At 38.9% G+C, this 21,578-nt stretch overlaps 1 protein-coding gene across 1 annotated transcript in view; it reads right to left on the bottom strand.

Annotated features, from left to right (window-relative positions):
• LOC149303153 (protein kinase C epsilon type-like) overlaps window positions 1-21,578 on the bottom strand; it is a 154,784-nt gene that overhangs the window by 59,731 nt on the left and 73,475 nt on the right. The window contains exons 3-4 of the mRNA XM_089481650.1: window positions 6,288-6,447; window positions 1,627-1,661 (exon numbers count right to left, since the gene is read on the bottom strand). Of these exons, the coding sequence (XP_089337776.1) occupies window positions 1,627-1,661; window positions 6,288-6,447 (195 nt within the window). The remainder of the gene's footprint in view (window positions 1-1,626; window positions 1,662-6,287; window positions 6,448-21,578) is intronic.

The following is a 21,578-nucleotide window of genomic DNA, read 5'->3' as shown; positions in this document are numbered from 1 at the left end:
AACAGGGCTGGGCTGAGGGAAAGTGATATTAGACCCCCAAGGAGCTGTAAATTCCACTTTTAACTCACAATAACCCTTTAATATGGGCAATAATCTGTCAGCTACATTTAAAGAGTATTATAAAATAGTGTTCATATATTTCATAGCTCCCAAACTTTGCTTTCAGTCTTAACAGTGGATGAAGTTATTGGAAAATCGAATTTGTTACTAGTAATGCATGAAATGTGCTAAACATAAATATATTTAGTGCCCCCTGGCACCCAAAGAGTTATGAGCATCCCTTGCGTTATTAAATTAAAGAATAAGTTTGTGCCAGAGATCTGGATCTGGCTAGAAGCCGTGGTTAATACAAAAGAACCCAACGCATACATAAAAAGTAAGGGGCAAGAAGGGAGCAGACAGGGTGGAGATAAGATACCCAATAAGAAGCATGAGAAAGAAAAGCTGGCAAAGAAGAGCATTTTCCACCCCTGAAACCAGCAGAGCTTAGATGAAATTACACTTAGCAGACAGCAGGTTTAACTATAACCGAACACACGCTAACACCGGCCAATCCTTAAAAACCTCAAGTTCTCTTAGATCATTTTAACAAATTATTGACTCTGCTTTCATGTTGGTGCTTGAATAGCCGAACAATGTCAGCATAATGGGGAACTCTCTGGGTTTGACGCCGAGTCTCAGGGTGAAGGGGCAGATTCTCGGGGTCACACAGTCTGGAACCGACTCCTTACAATCTTACCCCCCCCGTGATCATATATAAAAAGACTCCCAATTGGTCCTTTTGCTACCAGTATGTGATAGTTGGCATTCCTGCTTGAATAAAGGTGATTCAATTAAAGTATCTTTAAATAAACATTGCCATGAGGACTAGCCCTTTGGATAACACATTCCATGAGTCGCTACATAGAATTGTCTCAATGGGCTATTAAAGGGTTAATATTTCAGGGGTCTCAAGGTCATCTCATTAAGAAATTCCGCACTGTGTAAATTTCCTTTGTTATCACATACCGATGTACCCCAATTCTCAGTTATACATTTTGTGATATGCAGGCAGTTTTTTCTGTAATTTAATGTTAATAATGCAGAAAGCATAACTAAGTGGTATTAGACATCTGTATTGGCTAGTTTGGGCTAGTTTTATATAGGGCTATCTTTACCTGTGCTGCCAGCTATTCCTCATTTGTCTGATGCTGAGCTGAGCTGATCTGCATTGTGCAACATCAGAAGATGCCCAGACCCAAAGGAGGAATCGCTGGTGGAGATGCATGTGCCTCCACCTCCATTTAGTCTTATCCTGCCAGCTGTTGAGGTGCCATTGGCTCCTATGATAAGCCTCAGCCCCGGGCACTTGCCTATTTGCCCCATGTTAAAGATGCCCCTCACTCATTCAAAGAGAGACAGAAAGCCTGCATTGTTCGGCGTACTTGAGGACTGCTGTTGAAAAGCTATATAGACAGTGCAACAGCAGATCTGTTTGTCTGTTAGAGGGGACTGTTCAGTTCTTCCCCAACTTGGGCATTGGGACTAACAGACATTATATCACGCACAAATATGTTTCCCCTTGGGATCTTGCTTGTGATTTATTAAGTGTTAGTATAATTCCCAGGATGTAACATTATTCCTTACCTTGGCATTGGTATCCCTGTTTTCCTATGACTCCCCTGTAAATGACAAAAAGAACAATTAGATACGTAGGCCTTTTCAACTAAATTGCACTGTAAGTTGCGGAAAGAAAGAAAAGTTAATTTGGTAAAAATTATGCTTTTATTGATCCTTTAAAATTGATGAACTGAACTCCCACAATTTCTAGATTTCTAAAACATCTGATGCGGACTGGATCGGCCATTGGGCAAATGCATGGCGTCCTATATATTGTCGCTTGCCCAATCCCGTCCTTTAGTGGGTGGCCATCAGCCACATGTTGCAAAAACCATAAGTGCATAGCACGTACCTCATATTATCGGCCACTGCCCTCAAAGTGTTAGTGCTGATTTTATTCCCCAGTTCTGATCAGTTCTAATTATTACTTATCCAATATAAGCTTCTTAAATGTCTCTTGTTTAAAATGAAAATGTAAAGCCCACAAACACCTATATTTAATTATGGAATTGATGCATATACTATATGACCAAAAGCATGTGGACCCACTCTTAATTAGTTGAGTTTAGGTGTTTCAGCCACATACATTGCTAACAGGTATATAAAATCAAACAAACACATAGTCAGCTGTCTTCATAGACAAACACTGGCAGTAGAACGCTGAAGAGCTCAGTGACTTTAAGCATGGCATATGATGCCAACTTTGCCACAAGTCAGTGTGCAAGCATCATTTACTACAGAATTCCAAACTACCTCTAGAAGCAACATCAGCACATGAGATATTAATGCCCATGGTTTTGGAATAGGATGTCCAACAAGCCCATATAGGTATGCTGGTCATGTGTCCACATACTTTTGGCCACATAATGTAATTGTAGACATCCAAAGCATTTACATTTTTCCTTTTTGGAATTCAACCCATAGAGATTATCACACCTAGAAACTTCTAGAGCTAGCTGGAACATCACCTCTTGTTAAGGCAGATGAGGGTCTAGGAAGGAATTACCTACTTAAAATGTTTGTGTTGTAAAATAAAGCACTAACACAGGAAGCCATGTAGATCCAAGAATATCCTACAAATGCTTATTTTTGGAATAGCACAGTCAGCTTAAAGGAGCACCTTTTTTCAGGGAATATTTAATTGTCATTGATCCCTGCAGCTGTGCCAATATATTACCATGAGCATTCTGAATCAAACCCAGCAGTGCAATGGCAACAGGGCCGACGCTACATATAAGCAAGGTAGGAGCTGGCCTAGAGCCCAGATGCGGGACAGTCCCAATTTTGTGTAGAGCCAACAGCCTTTGTGAAATGATGCTTGAACAGCTCAGAGATCAAAGATTGGCACTTGCATTATTGATTGCATTTAGGTTTGCACTATTACACGTTGTTTTGTACACTAATTTTATTAAAATTTGCTTATTGGCACTTATTTATTGACTCATATTTATTTTTTTGCCATTTTTTTTTCCTATTAAGAAAATTAGCATTATCAATAAGTTTTATAAACTGGCTTGATAAAAATGTGTGAAGAGAGACTAAACGCTTGACTGGGGTCACATTTAAGTCGCTGCTAAATTTCTCAACCATTTTCCTTGAATTCATTCAGTTTTGTGAAAACTGATGTATATCTATTTTCATTACCAAAGACGTCTATATTTAGAATTACAATGCATGTTGGTTAACTCTAACAAACACAAGGGAAGAGATCACAATAGAGAGAGAGAAATGAGCGGGATGCACGAGGCTCAAAATCAAACGAGATGACCCCAGTATTTCCTTAATGTCAAGTTTACAAGAGGGAAATTTGAAAGCCTCGTCTATTCTTAGCCGGCAGTGTTTACATGCTGCATGCACTCTTTGAATAGACCAACGTTTCCATTAGTGACACAGACAAAAGCCTCCACCGAAGATTATTCTGCATTTGTGCTCAGGTCAACAATGTACTTTCTATGAAAGGGAAATTATAATACTACGTGCCTGCGCACCTACAAGAAAAAAAAGTTTAATATCTTAAAAGCTAATACCGTATTTGCTCAATTATAAGACGACCCTGATTATAAGACGACCCCCCAAATCTGAATATTAATTTAGGAAAAAAAGAAAAAGCCTGAATATAAAAGACGACCCTATAGGAAAAAAGTTTTACCAGTAAATGTTTACTAAATGTAAACTATATTTTTTAAATAAAAGCTATGATTGAGAAAAATATTTTGGTTTTATTTCCTTCTATTTTCCAACCTGCCCCCCAGTTATGCACATCTGCCCCAGAAATGCCTTATACCCCCCCTATATGCCACTGTGCCCCATGATATGCCTTTTAACCCTCTAAATGCCACTGTGCCCCATGATATGCCTTTTGACCCCCTATGTGCCACTCTGCCTCCAGAAATGCTTTATATGCCACTCTGGCATTTAGAGGGTTAAAAGGCATATTATGGGGAAGAGTGGCATATAGGGAGGTTTAAGGCATTCAGGAGGCAGAGTGGCGTATAGAGGGTTAAAAAGGCATTTCTGGAGGCAGAGTGGCATTAAGGGGGTTAAAAGGCATTTCACAGATCACTCTGCCTCCAGAAATGCCTTATGCCCCCCATTTAACACTCCCCCGCCCCCCCCCCAAACTTACCGGTGCTTCTGACTTCCCTGTCATATGTAGCCGGGGCAGCGTGTAGATCCCTCGCACTTACGCTGCAGCCGGAAGGAGGCGTGGCTAGCAGCGGGGGTTGTCTGCGTCCATCGCGCAGACCTTCCCCGACTGTCAGAGATCAGAGTTCCCCGCACCGGTGGGATCTCTGACAGCCGGGGAAGGTCTGCGCGATGGACGCAGACAACCCCCGTTGCTAGCCACACCTCCTTCCGGCTGCAGCGTGAGTTGTCTAGGCGAATCGCGCAGACATCTACACGCTGCCCCAGCTACACAACGGGGACTCAGACGCACCGGTAAGTGGGGCGGGCGGGGGCTGGGGGACAAGAGGATCCAGGTCCCCTGCAGCTGCGGGGGATCTGGATCTTAGTCGTCTCATAGTCAGACCTATTTGAGGTCTGATTATAAGACGACCCTGATTATAAGACGAGGGGTATTTTTCAGAGCATTTGCTCATAGGACACACAGATACTGGGTCCATCCTCTGCATTGTAACTGTGGAAAAAAACGCCATAAAAAACCCCAAGGCAATAAACCCACATGGCTTTTTCATGGCGTTTTTTCTCTCCCATTGACTTCTATTGGAGAAAAACGCCAAGATTTCCTTGCAAAAAACGCCAGAGTGTCAACATGCTGCGATTTTGAAAAACTGCCACAGAGCCCAAAAAAGCAGAAAAACGCCAAAGAGGACTGAAAAAACGCCAAACAAAAAAACGCCAAGTGGATATGGCATTCTGCGATTTCCTATTGAAGAACAGCTAACATCTGGCCGCAGTGTTTTTTCACTAAAAAAACGCCAGGTGGCGCTATTGGCGTTTTTATGGGCGTTTTTAGCTAAAAAAACCCAAGTGGAAACCTAGCCTAACTGTGGAAAAAACGCCATAAAAAACGCCAAGGCAATAAACCCACATGGCTTTTTCATGGCGTTTTTTCTCTCCCATAGACTTCTATTGGAGAAAAACGCCAAGATTTCCTTGCAAAAAACGCCAGAGTGTCAACATGCTGCGATTCTGAAAAACTGCCACAGAGCCCAAAAAAGCAGAAAAACGCCAAAGAGGACTGAAAAAACGGCAAACAAAAAAACGCCGAGTGGATATGGCATTGTGCGATTTCCTATTGAAGAACAGCTAACATCTGGCTGCTGCGTTTTTTCACTAAAAAAACGCCAGGTGGCGCTATTGGCGTTTTTATGGGCGTTTTTAGCTAAAAAAAAACAAGTGGAAACCTAGCCTAATGCCAGTAAAATTGCCTCTAGGGTGTGGCACTGGTTATCAATCAATGCTATTCAATTATGTACTTGGGCATTTTGCCATGAGTTTAGCTTTAAAAAAGACATTATTAAGCTATTCTGTTGAAAAACAATGCAAATACATGCTGCACTACTCACTTAGTTACCCAAGACTGTCTTATTATAGAGATATTTATTAGCTCAAAGGCGGAACAGAAATTGGAAAAAACGATACACAACTGTGAATTTTACTTTGATGGTAAATGGTTATTTTGCTGTTAATTTAGCTTTAAAAAAGCTGTTTAAGTCATTACTGAGCTCTTCTGTAGGAAAACAATGCAACGGAATACTACGTTACTCACTTAGTTACCCAAGTCTGTCTTATTATGGAGATATTTGTTAGCTCTAAAGCTAGACAGAAGTTGAAAAAATGCTTAGGATTTCTTCCACAGGGTTAGAGAACAATGCAAAACATAATGCTTTTATAGGCTCAGCAACACCACATTTCCATAATATGTTTAGGTTTGAAGGGCCCAAACACATATGGACTGCATGACTTAAAAAAATGGACTATGGGACACTTTGGACATTTGTTTTCTTTTACTTTTTGTGCCCACTAGTCATTTTTTTTCACCTATTTTTATTTTTTAGTCCAGCCCTAGTATTTTTATTGTCAATGTTTGTTGTAAGTTTTCACTCTCCCTTTCTGTAAAAGTGCTGGCTCTCTGTAAAGAAAATGTAATATAATTTTGTATAATATAGTAATAATGACATCAGCAGAGTAAGCTATAGAAAAAAGTACACATAATTACATACCATATAAAATCTCTGCAGTGTGAACAGTATGTTGGTTGTCTAAGGTACGTTGCCATAAACTTATGCCCGTTAACTTGGTGGACCCTGCGCCGCACAGCACCCTGACGCTTCCTAGGGCGCATCCTCTCCCTGAACACTCTTTCTTCATTTTCTTTGGGTGCTGCAAAACATAAAGACAAAAAAGTGCATATGAATACAAAGCTTTCATGTCACCAGAGAACTGCATGTACAAACTGGTGGAAGGTACCAAGGTAAAGTAGAGTCTATCAAACAGAATGGCTCCTCTGTTTTATAAATGAAACAAAAAAATCATATACAATTCTTTAGAATTTATGTCTTATTTTGTGTTTGTACAAGATAGGTGTTGGTGACACCTATGGTTTTTCTTTAATATTTTTCCCCGAACACACAGTTTAGGCAAGTCATTTGTGTTCTTGATGTTAACAGGTGAGTTAAAATGCAAATCACGTGTTTGCCGTGGCCCCTCATATTAGTAGTCACGGGCTATCTTTCACATTCAAAAAGCTAGGGGAAGTGTTAATAGCATAATAGTTATAAGAGGCATCAGAGCTCAGAACTACGTGGCGAGCTGTCTCCTGGCCGGCTAAGTACATGTACAATGGCAGGTCGCCTGGGGGTACATCACACTGTGTAGAATCTCTGAGTATATTGATAATTTACAACAATAACCAGCAGGCCAGAAAAACCAATTGCTGTGAAGTAGATCCCAAGGTCAGAGTATAATGTTAATGAGAAAATAAAATTCCAAGCTGAACAAAACCAGACCATGGCACTCCATCTACTTGATGAAAATGTCAAGCGCACAAAATCTTTCTGGGGAAATAAATGTATGGAAGGAACAAGAAGTCATTCTCTGAACAAAAGCTTTGCTGCTACCTAATTCAGACAGTCCTTGTTACGAATCAGCTTCAACATGGGTAAACCAGGATCTTGTGTGTCATAAAACATACAAGTTAGCATTCAAAGGTGTTAATCTGGATAAAAAATTATTTCACATATTATTGTTTTATTAAATTACACGGTTATTGTATTATTAATTTAGACCATAAAATTGGAATATAAGTCAGGAAGAACAAGGAGGGTTAGGAGGCCCAAAAATGACAACATCCTCTGTCAGCATTACTGTTGTTAAACTATAATCAATTACTAAAAATACCCCAAACTATTAATACATATTATTATAGAGGAACCCCCAATTAATATCTGTCTTCAGGGGACCATCCATTGTGCAAACTTGCAGTCAAACAGCTGATCATATGGGATTTCTGCAAGCTAGGTCATCCACTGTCACATGGAAAAGAAGACCTCCAGGCCAACTGACCTAGGAGAATCCTAGGTATGGTCATTGGATCACATTTGTCAAGGCAAACCTGGACATTCCATTGGAACCTGACCCCATGCCTACAGCAGTTCTTCCTGAATAGATGGAGTCTAGTGTTCTCAGCTAGAATTCCCTGTGTGTACACCATGAACACAACTATGTAAGCATTAAAGTCTTAGAGGTGTTAATGCAGGGGAATTAGGGCAATACACAACTCCAACCAGCACAACCAGAACACCTGATTCCTCCTAAACTTTATGCTCAGTTAACAGATTGACCATTATGGTGTTGATAGCCGAGAGGGAAAAGATAATAGAGGTATTTTGTCTCTGGCTCTACTTTACACCATTTTGGAGCCTTGATGTCTGAGACTATTAATCTCTTCATAATGTTTTGCAGATATTCCTAGGTGTTTATACAGCAAACACATACACATATTGGGGCAGACTAATGTTTTTTAAAGCTTTATGAAGATTATTTTGTGAGCATAGCGTACTACATAACCTATGAATCACTAATAAATACAGCTTGTGCTGACTTCATATACCCTTTGCGTTGAAAGGTAAAACAACTATCAAAGAAATCACTATTATCTTTTTTTTTTTTTGCTACATTTTAACAGGTTTGTCTAGTAGTTAAAAGTGTACACCACTGTATACCGAAACAATGGTAAATATTTCCATTACCCACAAGACAACGAGTACATCACTTAGATGATAAATTGGGCAGCAAAGCCAGAATATAAACTGCATGTATAAAACTGCACATCCAAATACAGCATCTACAACTTAAACAAGACTGCTGAAAAAAATGCAACCAGGACATTTTTATATTCTGCATATGTATCTAGTTGGTATTTTGGAGAGGGCACTGACACATGAGAAGAGGGCACTGGAAAACAAAGCTGATTAAATTGTCTTATTATTAAACTCTCTCTCTCTCCCCTTCCAGAAGGTGAAATTTTAAACTAAATACATAAAAGAAAAAACAATTATACTGATTAACAATTACAAATGACTACCGGTGGTTTCAGTAAATCATCAGTAATTTACTCACCCTTAAAGTGCGATTGTGACAGGTGCAAGGTGGAACGGCATGAGCAAGATGCATACCTCCCAACATTTTAGCTGGACCAAGTATTGCACCAAAACACCAGGATATGACCTCAATTTACAGCAGAGTAAGCTGATCTGGGAAGATCCACTCATCTCCCAATCAAACCATGGTTACAACAGTGGAACCATTTAAAACAGGACAAATAGACGGTATGAAGATGGTCAAACCACCTGGCCCATGCATCAAGAATGACCTTTAATCAGCACAACTGGTCTGCATGCATGTGGTGACAATTAGATATTACATGATAGACTAAAATGGAACGCACAGGAGTTGCAGAAACATAATGGAAGAATTACAGCACAATTTTTTTTCTCTGTGTTCCAAACTGTATTTAATGTTCACGGAAAATCTATTTTTCCTCTCCACGGGACTCTCCCATTAAGAACGCTTTGTCACATTGGTACTTTCTTACTGGGTTAATTAATCCTGTATATATTTAGATATCTGCCTGCAAGGCATTAAACTATAAAGCAAATCGACAACGGTAAAACAGGATAATGATATGTAACAAACAGAAAAAGGAAATATTTTTTATTTATTTGTTGCAAGGACTTCTCCCCCCCCCCCCCCCCGGATGATGCTAAAGTGTAGGCTTGATGCAGGATGTCAGCTTTCTCCTGGCAATTTAGTTGGTATATTTCCAACTTTGCTTCAAAGGGGCCCGTAGGGATTGCTAAATGCATAGCTTGCAGTGCTAGAGGATTTGAAAAAGGCTTCATAAATATTTAAAGATTTTGTATAAAGTGCTTTGAACGTTCTAGAGTATGCATTCTTAGTGCATATTCCATCAGTTTCAAATATTTACTCATTGAAGCATGCAAGGTTTTATTGTGACTTTTATTCTGCACACTTTCAGTGTGATCCAGTAGTTTTGTTACTGCTTTTTCATATATGAGAAGCATGTAAAACACAATTAGATTATTAATGATATAACACTAATCAATATTACTAATGCTAAATATAATAGAGCTGGAGTAGACAAAATATATACAAGTTAGGTATAAACAATGAGCAAGCAGACAGTTCCACGGACTATTTTCCACAAAGCAGTAGGGGCAACTAAATCTGCAGGGGTGATTTGGGGCACTCACCCAGCTTTGCATACCTCTTTGGTCAGATGCTTGCTGAGGAGCACACCCAAACCTCTAAGGTCTGATGGTTGGTGAGGAGCACACCTGAACCTTTAAGGTCAGATGCTTGGTGAGAAGCCCACCTGAACCTCTATGGTCTGATGGTTGGTGAGGAACACACCTAAACCTCTATGGTCTGATGGTTGGTGAGAAGCCCACCTGAACCTCTATGGTCTGATGGTTGGTGAGGAACACACCTAAACCTCTAAGGTCTGATGGTTGGTGAGGAACACACCTAAACCTCTAAGGTCTGATGGTTGGTGAGAAGCCCACCTGAACCTCTAAGGTCTGATGGTTGGTGAGAAGCCCACCTGAACCTCTAAGGTCTGATGGTTGGTGAGAAGCCCACCTGAACCTTTAAGGTCAGATGCTTGGTGAGCAAAAATTAACTTCTGAGGTCTGGTGCATCCTGCAGGACCCCCCCCCCCCTTATACATTTTCCTCTTTCTCACTTCCAAGCTCTTTTGCATGAAGGATCAGCCCAATACAACTGTTGCCTGTATCCACTGGGCCCATCTTTTAAGATTTTTATTTTGCATTCTGAAAAGATATGTAGTCAGGCTCTTATTATTCTTACAGAATTGACTGGCATGACATACTCCGTTATCTGGCTACACTGCCAACATCATTAGGAAGCTTTGGAACTTGTACAAGTTCAATGCAAAAATCTGCCTATAAATGGATTTTCAATAACACATAAGTAATGTTCCTGGCACTAAATGTATTTACCCAACCAAAATACTCACTGACATGGGTTTTGTTTTAACGAGAATTAGGGGAAACCTTACAGTTTTGGGTAATATACCATTCTCTTAATGATTACAAATGAATCTAATTATCCTAAAGCATTTGGGTTGATAATGTAATTCACTAAGTTGCTAGTTTTTCACTATCCTTCCGTTCCCTGTGTCAAGAGACAACACATGGATGAACAATTAAATAAAATAAGTTGAAATGTCCATTAAATTGCATCTTAATGCAAATGAGCCTGACCTATAATGATATATAGATCATAAGTTACCAAGACTCTATAGTTTAATTAACTTAGCCATCACATGTTCATTATATCCCTCCCTCCGCAACCCTAGCAAAAGGTTTTAATGATGTAAGTAGGACACACTGCTGCAGTTCCAGCCGCAATTAACTTAGGACAAATAAATATGATCTTCAAATGTTCTGAACCTGTTATTCTCTTACACAATTCTCAGAACTGGGATAATCAGACGAAGCAGTATCTGATTTGACAATTAAGTAAAAAAATAAGATCACATTAAAAAAAATATATATTTCCAACATAACCTTATTTATTGACATGCTGGTTCTTTACTTCCATCTATGATACAAACAGTATATATTTATTTTCCATTCCTATACAACTGAAGGTGATTATACTGTTTCTAGGTTACCAATCATTACAGTATGAAAAGTCACTCTCAGAAAATAAAAAAGTTACGGATTTGTAATGTATCTTTATAACGAGAAATCAAAGCGAATCAATGGAGCAGGTGGTGCAGATGAATACTCAGTAATGGGGGAGGGTAAAATGTAGTTTAGTATCTTCTTGTTAATGGTACATACATTTTGGTTTAGCTACTTTAAGGAATACTGTAAAATCATGTGTATCATGTTTTGTTATTTAAGCTTAGACAGTAAATTAATTTTGCATTAATTTGGTTAACGGACTAGAGATTTTAAAAAAATGGTATCACAGTATTTCTAGGATTATGAATTTATCAACAAATAATGATGATTAGATTCTTTGAGCAATATCTTGGAAATGGGTATTTTCATAACATTTTATATATATATATATATATATATATATATATATATATATATATATATATATATATATGAGGCTTATCTACAAGGCTAATCTGTACCTTTAGCTTGACCCGGTTGATTTACGTTAAAGCCAAATGCCATATAAAATATAAAAATGAAATATCAGAATCTTTGGTTGAAAGGGTAAGATCCGCAGAACAAAAACCTCCCAAATTCCACTATTCTTTGCCAGCGTTTGGAAAGCTAGAGGTTAAAAAAAAAATCATGGATATGCAATTCATGTAGTGTATAAGAAGGGCTGATAGATGAAAAGCCTACTAGGTATAGGTACTAGACTTGGGCACCAGGGGGCTCTTCGTGTTCGTCTTTGTGCTCGTCTTCGGGGGGAAAAAAATCTTCGTATTCCGGGAATATTCGCCCGTTCCTGTCTTCTCTTCGGTCGAATATTCGTGGACATTCTTCGTGTTTGGTTTTTCTTCATTTCCCGGTTAAGGGGTTTATACGGGGTTAACGCAGCTCTGGCGCCAGGAGTTTAAATGTACGTATGAGCAACTCTATTGGTCGTCAGCAGGGGGCTCGTCTGCCATTGGGTCGCTCGTACAGACTGCTAAGCTCCTGGTGCCGTAACTTACCCGGCACATCCCACTGGTCTTCCCTCCCTGTTCAATTAGTTAAATGTCGGTACGAGCGACCAATAAAGTCGCTCGTACGGACATTTAACTAATTGAACAGGGAGGGAGACCAGTGGCATCTGCAGGGTAAGTTGCAGCATTGGGGTTTTAAAACCCCAATGCTGCAACTTACCCTGCAGATGCCACTGGTCTCCCTCCCTGTTCAATTAGTTAGTCTGTGCCGGGTTAAATGTTTAACTTTATTGGTCGCTCGTACGGACATTTAACTAATTGAACAGGGAGGGAGACCAGTGGGATGAGCCTATTGGTCACCTGCAGGGTCTTCCTCTGGCATCAACCAATTGGCACTGCCCTGTAAACCCGTGACGGCGAACCTGCGGATTTCCACTTCCGGGAACTGCCGCGATGACAAGGTAAGTTAGAAGGGGGGGAAGAATGGTAGACGAAGACGATCACGAAGATCTTCGTGGCGTGTCTTCGTCTTCGCCTACGCTTTACCGCCGCTGTCTTCTCTTCGGCACGTCTTCGGAACGAACACGAAAACGCACTCTTCGTGTTCGTTTTCATGTTCGCCCGAAGACGAATGCACAAGTCTAATAGGTACTTTTACTTGGTAAAGTCACATGGGATCTCTCCAGTCCCATCTAGGTTTGGTTTTACACCAGTTCTGTAGTAATGAATACATTGTGTTTACAGAATGTGCTAAACCCCACTGAGCTGTAAGGGAACGTCTAATTATCAAATATATTTTGAGGGTCTGCTCGTTTGCTGGGTTTAGTATCTATCTGTACCCCATCCAAAATCATTGGTTTAGTCCTTAAAATATATAGATTCATGTACACCAATGGTATACATGGATGGTGATTCACATTTCATTTTAATTCCTAGATTTTATATTATCCCCAGGCTTCCCTTAAAGAATATTTAAGGCTCATTTATCCAAAAAGATGGAACCCACTTCTTTATAGTAACATGAGAACAAAATGTCTTATTATATATTAGAAAACCAAAACAACAAAAAAATGTTAAGCACTGTTAATGACTATTGATTGGTTCTGGAAGCCTTTCAATGGGCTTAGAAGAATGGAGATAACTCCAGGACAGGAAACAAATTGTCTTTGCTTGTTTTGCTGCTCCATACAAGTTGTATAATGTATAATAAATACTTTAATATTAATTTTTTCCATTGATGGTGCTGCATGGGTCGCTTGGCTGTCCCTTTAATGCACAAGTTTCCACTGGAAGTGAAGACAAATCCCAAGCTTGCAACAATGTGTCATAATTTTCTTGAAATTTTGTTCAAATTTTGGTCCAAGAACATTACTTTGTAGGACTTCTTAATAAGAAACTTTCCACCTTATTACAACTATGAAATATACCTCAGATACAAATTTACTGGATACAGAACTTTTTTGAGTAGACGGACAAATGAAAACGTCGATCCCAGGGCAAACGTGGACAGTATTACTTAATATACAACTGGCACACTAAAAGTGCATTAGGGACCACAGAGACTTAAATGTCAAAATATATATGGTTTTAATGTATTTATACCACAACTGAGTGTATGAATGAAAAAATATCTTTTTAGAACTAAAACCAATGTTATTTTACGTAATAGTCTGGATGTTAAATGAGGTAAATGCAGCCAGTAAATTGTTTACCAACCTTACAGATTTTCCTATAGACTTTTCCAAGTCAATATGTCTACATCACTCTTTATTTTCCCTACGGGGGGACATTTTCCTGGAATTTGTAGACATCTAACGTACACATGGCGAAACTTTGCTTCAACCGTAACAGCGTTTGTAGTACACTAGGAAGCAAAGCAAGGGTACTTCTGTTTTTCAAGCAGATCATTAACTGAAGCTGTGTTGCACTTTCCCTTTCTGATTGTGATCTGTGCAGTGTTTTCATTAATAACAAAAAGGCTAATTTATTTACTTACTGAGAGCCTCTTGATGTCATGAAGCAGTGAACGTACAGGTACATACAATGCATTCGCCATTAGGGTTAAATTGCAAGCGGCACCCTACTTATGCTGTCGGGGCCATAACAACAAATGCAGGTGCATGGCAAGGTCAGAGGTCACATCGGGGCTGATGTTGCACGTGGTTCCAGAAGTGGTACAGCTACCCTTCTTGCCCTATGGAACTTATGGCCCTGAGTTGGCTCAGATGGGGTCTATGTAAAGCAGCAACCCAACAGCTCTGACAAGTGTTACTCATGAAACACCCTATATCGCATAAATATATGTTTATTCATTTTTTATTTTTTTTTTACTCATGACTGCTCCAATAACCCTTCTGGTACAGCGTTGGTTCCACTACTTACAACCAGAAGTAGCAATGTTATTTTTTTTGCTCCGCTGGGTAACACCATTTCCGCTTAAGAAATATTATATTTTAACCAATACGAATATTTAAATAAAAAATCCAAATTTGTGACTTGTGAAAAGCCTATGTGACCTTGTTCTATGTGCTGTAGCCCTTACACAACAAAAGTTGTAATCTTGCCTGATACAATCTAACAAAGTTCTATCTAATTTTATAGCAAATACCGTACAATGTTTGCCAAAACCCAGAGAGAAAGCTTAATGTGCACAGCTTTCCTGTAAATGTTCTCTAACTGATGCCCCTAATGAGTTTTAGAATATTGCGGGATGTGTTTTCGCTGCCTTTAAAACTCAGTCTGCTGCGACCATCAAGAGACAATTTCCCAGTATCAAAACGGATTTGTGTTCTCTAAAGACTGTCTCAAGCAATCAGCTCATCAATAAACATAATGGTCAGATGCTCATTATTGATTACCACGTCTAATGGACTCATTAGGCCCGGGGTTCATTATGTCCTTTAAAACAATTGCACAGGAGTAAGGCAGCACAATAATTGGAATAATGTGGAATTAAAAACAAAAATGAATATTCCAAGTAAAAGCTCGGCATTTACAAATATACATGCACAGTATATAATATATACATACAAACACACAGTACTGTGCAAAAAGAGATATGTTAATTGTTTATTTCTCTCTTCATGTCATTCCGGATAGAGGCGATGATGTTGAGAAGTTGCTGCAGAGTAAATTTGGGGCCAGTCAGATGCCTCCCTGATGGTATTTCATGATTGATAAGTATCTGCATGTAATTCTCAGCATTGAGACCATTCATTCCGACCAAATCCCCAACTCCATTTGCAGAAATGCAGCCCCAAACTTGCGATGAACCTCCACCATGCCTGCAAACACAAATTCTTGTACCGCTCTCCAGCCCTTCAGCGAACCGACTGCCTTCTGCTTCAGCTAAATATTAAAAATGTTGATTCATCAGTCCAGAGCACCTGCTGCCACTTTTCTACACCCCAGTGCTTGAGTTTGCATGAATAGTTGAGTTGCTTGGCCTTGTTTTCACATCAGTGGTATGGCTTTTGGCTGCAAGTCTTTCACTTCTGACCAGACTATTCTGTACAGTAGATGGTTGTACCAGAGTCTCACTGTTTTCTGCCAGTGTTTGGCAGTGCTGGACATCTTGCAATTGAGAAGAGAAGTAAGCATGACGTGTCTTATCTGCTGCAAGAAGGTTCCTTGGCTGATCACTCAAGGATCCTCAAGACTGCCCGTTCTTCAAAAGAGCTTGGACATAACATCTGGAAACCCCTGTTTGCTTTAACATCTGTGCCTGGGAGGGACCTTGCCAATGCAGTATAACCACCTTGTGTCTTGTCGCTGCGTTCAGTCTTGCCGCGGTGTATGACTTGACAAAGCAAGCTGACCTTGTTACTGAGTTGAGCTGTTCCTCACCTAGTTGGTTCTATTCCTCCCACACAGCTTTCTTGTTTCAGTTAATGATTGTGTTTCAACCTACATATTAAATTGATCATCAGTGGCAAACATTTGGTATAATTGTTTAATCATACACCTAACTATATGCCTACAAAATGTCCGACTTTGTGCAAGCGTAAGCTGGAAGAATTGATGCACGTTTGTTGATATATCTATTTTTGGAAGCGTTCTTACTTTACAGCATTTTCTCACACCTGCCTTAAACATTTTCTGAGTATTGTATATATTTTATTTTTTACTTGTATCTATACAATACTTGCTAAAGCACTGCAGCTCCAGAGCTGCAACAGAATGCCCACTATGTAGTCTGAATTTTGGGCCGGTTTTGGCTGCTTGAACCAGCCAATCATCAACCAATTCTAAATACATCCTGCGTACCAGCTTCCAAGAAGCAGAGGTAATAAATAATTGGGGAGGAATAATTTAGGCAAAATTACTGTTGCAAGTTATACTCTGAATTTGTCGCATATCCATGGAAACCATATGATGAAAGTTTAAATATTCCCTCTTTGCAACACCCATGATTCTAAAATGAATGAAATACATATTCCAAAGTTTCACAAGAAATTAAAGATTGGTTATTTTGAAATATACAGAAGTTAACATTTTTTTAATTATATATACCTGCAACCCCAATGTTGCATAAATCATCAAAGTGAGGCAATTCTGACATTTTCCATAACAGCGTAAATAATAAATGCACTAACGCCGTGTGAAAAATTAGAACATATATAGAATCCCAAAATTCCAGTGAGTAATCGGACAAATGGGTTTTAAGGTCCTCGATGAAATAATCAATAAGAAGCATGTTATGGCATATCACTCACATCCATCCCATTAGCAAGTTTACTGACACAATGACACAAAACACATTTAAAAGGCTAATGCCTGAGATCAGAGGCGTTGGAAAACCTCAACGGCCAAAACAGAAGCAGGAAACCATACGAGAGGAAAGCGGGAAATACGGGACATCTTGCCAATGATATACCCAACGCATTTCGGTCAGCACAGTGCTCATCATCATTAGATAGGCTTGTGGGTAAGACGTGTGGTCGTCTGTACAAGCCTTACAGAAATGAATAGTAAAAATATATCATAAAAGGCTTTGTGGACAAGCACGGCACAGACAGAAACGGGTTGGAGAACTAAACATTACAAATGTTTACCTGAACATTTGCCTTTGTTGCCATCCATACAAATTATCTATTTCTTAATTAATTTTTATCTCATCCAATTATTTTCTTTTTTTTTCTTTTTTTATTATTATAAGCGTGAATACATATTTATAAAGGCATAGAAAATGAATACACATAAATAAAAGTAAATACAATGACCGGCATGGAGCCTTCTTAGAAACACGTGTACTTCCAGCATAATCCACGTCTGTGTAGCAGCCCTGAAGTCTGAGACATACTGCGGCTTGCCTATTTGATTTAGGCTAGCTGCAGATGGCAAAGGGAATGCGGGCTTTAATGGTAGCCCCATCTGCCGAACTTACACCCCATCCATTTTCAAGCATGCTAGTTGGATTGCCATTGATTATACAGAGAGTACTTGATTTTAGGATAAGCAGTCAGATGGAGGAAAATAAGAAAAAGTAAAAATTTTTCACTTTCATAAAAAAAAAAAAAAAAAGATTGTAGGCACCGATATGTGTGCAATAACATTTAAACACTTTGGTAAAGGGATTCCAAAACGCATTCTACATAAAAGTAGGGCTGGGTTGTTTCTTTAATAACAAATAATACAAATGCTTTAACCATGATTGTATCTAATGGACGACTACGCAGCCTCATTAGTAGGGAAGGAAGTCTAGCTTCCTTTTAAAGGCATCTATCCAAGGAGAACAATTGGAATTTGAGATATATTTCTAAATCAAGAAGCGCACTTGAGAGCTTTATATAGCGTGGCTCGCAGAAGAGGTGAAAATATATATAAAAATGCTGACTTCACTATTCTGCTCTGTTTTTTTACACTCTGCGATATCCATGCAATAAATGCAGGAATAAGTAAAGACATCGGACACTAAGATCATACTAAATTTAACGAATGGGGAGAAAATTATAAATAATGGCGGGTGAAACATTTTATAGAACGTAAAGAACAGAGCAGCCGGGCCAGTCTTAGTGCCAGGTGACTCAACCAAGTGCCTAGGGCACCTTGGCCTCTGCGATGCACGGCGGGCAGTCTCAAGAGGTCAGTTCCTACGTTGGCATTCTGACTGTAGGGGGTGAGACATAGTAAGACAGATAGACTACTGCTGTTCAGGATCTGTCCTAACAGATAGGGTGACAGATCACTTTGCTTTTAAGGTGACAGCTCCCCAGAGAACATTCTTCCTGGATACTTTGTACCTAGATGTTTCCTCTGAACCCATCGTAAACCTAAAGGTAATGTACATTAAACGTTAACTTGTTCTTTAACTTGAAAGCACATAAACTGTACGTATAAAAAAAAGTCTACGTCGTAGTGATATGCTTACCGGCCAACTTGTTTAATTACATTTCTGCAATTTCATTTCCTTAGATGATGTATCAGATAACGTTTCTAACTATAGTAATTCGGTTATGTAATGAGGACAGAGTGTGACAAAATATCCACATAACTAATCCACATATCCACACCATGTCCTCGCCGAACAGGACACAGCCATGTTTATTATTTATATAACTGCATTAGAAATGTCCATGAACATAAGAATCTGGCCAACCGCCCAGTAGGAAAAAAAACAAAGTGCAAAGTAAGTCTCTGGGGTCAGACACGTGCGAATACACACACACACGCTAATCAAATCTGTCAGATAGATTATGGATTAAAGCAACGGAATCCTCCTGGAGCTCAGGGGTTCCTAGGCACATGCCTAGTATATCTAATGAATAATCTGGCACTCGGGAACTCTCAAAGAGGTAAATTGGCTGGGCTTGCCCTGTGAGCTACAAGTCACCCGTTCTCCGCACACAAACAGGGTCATCTGTGTTACATTACCCCGCTGCGTCATTCTGAAGAACGCTAACCCATACAAGATGCAAGAGTCTGCTGTTAAAAATTTTTTGGGGGGGGATCCTGCAGAACAACACTTTTATATTCTTTGTGATAATCAGCAGCTGTCTACTGTGCTTTGTAGCTCAGTTTAGTGTGACTGGAAGTACGCTTGGGAATATTAGACAACAGTGATAAATAATTAACATCTCCGTACGGTGAAAGTACAGATCATAAAACAAATAATGTAACATACCATAGGATCCACGCAAGTATCGTATATAAATCACAGCATTTATTATACATTTCATTGACTCCACATAGTCTATAATAGCATAAAAATTCATAAAATACAATATAATAGCAAACTTTCAGTCTTAAATAAGAGTTATCCATCTTGTTACGTCCCGCCACACTTTATAAAATGTGCTTTTATTTTTATAAGGAGCAACTGTCCCCACAACATGCGTCTGAAAATTACTTTTAGTAAAAAGTGTAAAGCACTAATATATGTATATAGACATACAAAAGGTCACCTATGGTTACTCCTCATTGAATTTTCTTGTACAGAATGTACACAGCACTGGGAGACGAGAGGATGTATTCCATAATCCAAGTCAACATCTTCTATTACGTGTCTATATGGCTAACATAAAGGTATGTGTCTCTTTAAATAATACCGATATGTGTTTCCTTTATGTTACTAAATTAAAAAACATTACAAAACTAAAAAGAAATATGAGCAACCAGCCGATAACACTGGCCTAAATGTAGTCAACGATTATCAGGAACATGCAACTTTTGCCATCTAGTAATTATAACAATTAAGATACAACCTTTGCAAAGTTCTCATAAAGCCCCTAAATGCTCTTAGAATGTTCTATTACCTTTTATCTATATAGTTCTTGATTCTTTAGCACCGTAGAATGGGTTATACACAAAAAAATAAATGGTATGGAGGATCATGGTCCATTAGGCCTTACCACGTAAATCTTATACTTTTAAGCCTTTCTTCTGTAGAAAGGCATTATTTAGATTTACAGAGTTGATTTCTTTCTTCACATAATGTGTTTTTTTGTTTTGTTTTTTTTAACTTTTATTGGACTGAAAGGGTTAATTTATTAAAGATTGATGAGCCGAGAGTTTTATGAACGTTCCCGCTGTAGAATGTTTTTGAAATGTTGGACACGGCAGGCTGCGCAGCTGTTATACAGAACGCGGAGAAGAAACGGCTATTTTTAGGTGCTGGAATTAAAAATAGCTTTGGCCTTTGGTGATTTCCCGGTGTGTGCTGTTAGGTAGGATATTACCGCGGAACGGCTACCAAGGCAACTTTTAGCAGTAAAAAACTCATCTAATAAACACGTTTCATTAAAATACTTCGTTTCTTGGTGTTGTGGAGATATGTGGTTTAAGCGTAAGGGACTACCTTGCTCAGATTCAGCACATACTTTGCAGAATTAATCTCATTATCCTAAAGGAGTCATCTCATCTAGTCATTCCAACAACTTCCATTAAATATAAAACAATCTTCAGTTCATTCATATTATATATAATAATATAATATTAAATAAGTATAAATATAATTATACTTATTTGATATAATAATCGTATATTTCTTTCTTATGAGTACGCCTAACACCACATTACATAGAAACGGTAGATAGGAACCATTCAGCCCATCTATTCTACCCATTATTCCTAAAATAAAGACTTTAATCACAACTTGGTCTCGACTTACATTCAGGATAGCCATATTTCTAATTCCCTCGCTGTAATTCCCTCGCTGTATTTGCCTCTACCACTTCTACTAGGAGGCTGTTCCACTTACTGATCAACCTCTCTGTAAAATAAAATTTCCTTAAATGACATCTAAATATCTGACCATCTAGTTTTAGATTATGACCTCTTGTTCTAACATTTATCCTCCTTTCAAACAAACTTCATTCCTGTACTTCGTTAAATCCCGTTAAGTATTTAAATGTTTTTTTATCACACCTCCCCTCGCTCTCTTGTTTCCCCCAAGCTGTACAAGTTGAGATCCTTTAATGAGATCCTGTTATTTTTATCCTGCAAACCCTTCTCTGAACTCTTTCCAAAATGTCCCTATCCTTCTGAGATACCCCTGCTTCCGCCTGCCACATTTCATATTATTCTGCACGGTACAGCACAGCAGTCTCTGTTTGGATTTCATAAATAATAGGTTGTGACACTGGTGCTGAGGGTAGCGCTGAGGATTCCACTTTATATTGAGATAAATATATAAATAATATCCACCAGGTGGCGCCATTGTTAGTGCATGCGCTAAAACATAATGTTACCTAAAATAAAGCATTTTCTGAAGCGCTTTCATTGCCTTTACTACATACCCTATAAACTAATTATCCTTATTATCCATCAGGTATTATCAACTCGAGACACAATGAATTCTTAACATCTGTGTTCGAGAATAGGTGTATCAAAG

Source organism: Sceloporus occidentalis, unplaced genomic scaffold (genome assembly GCF_023333645.1).
Source record: "Sceloporus occidentalis isolate IW3139 unplaced genomic scaffold, rSceOcc1.0.p SCAF_15, whole genome shotgun sequence".
Lineage (NCBI taxonomy): Eukaryota > Metazoa > Chordata > Lepidosauria > Squamata > Phrynosomatidae > Sceloporus > Sceloporus occidentalis.
This window is presented reverse-complemented; position numbering and strand designations above follow the sequence as displayed.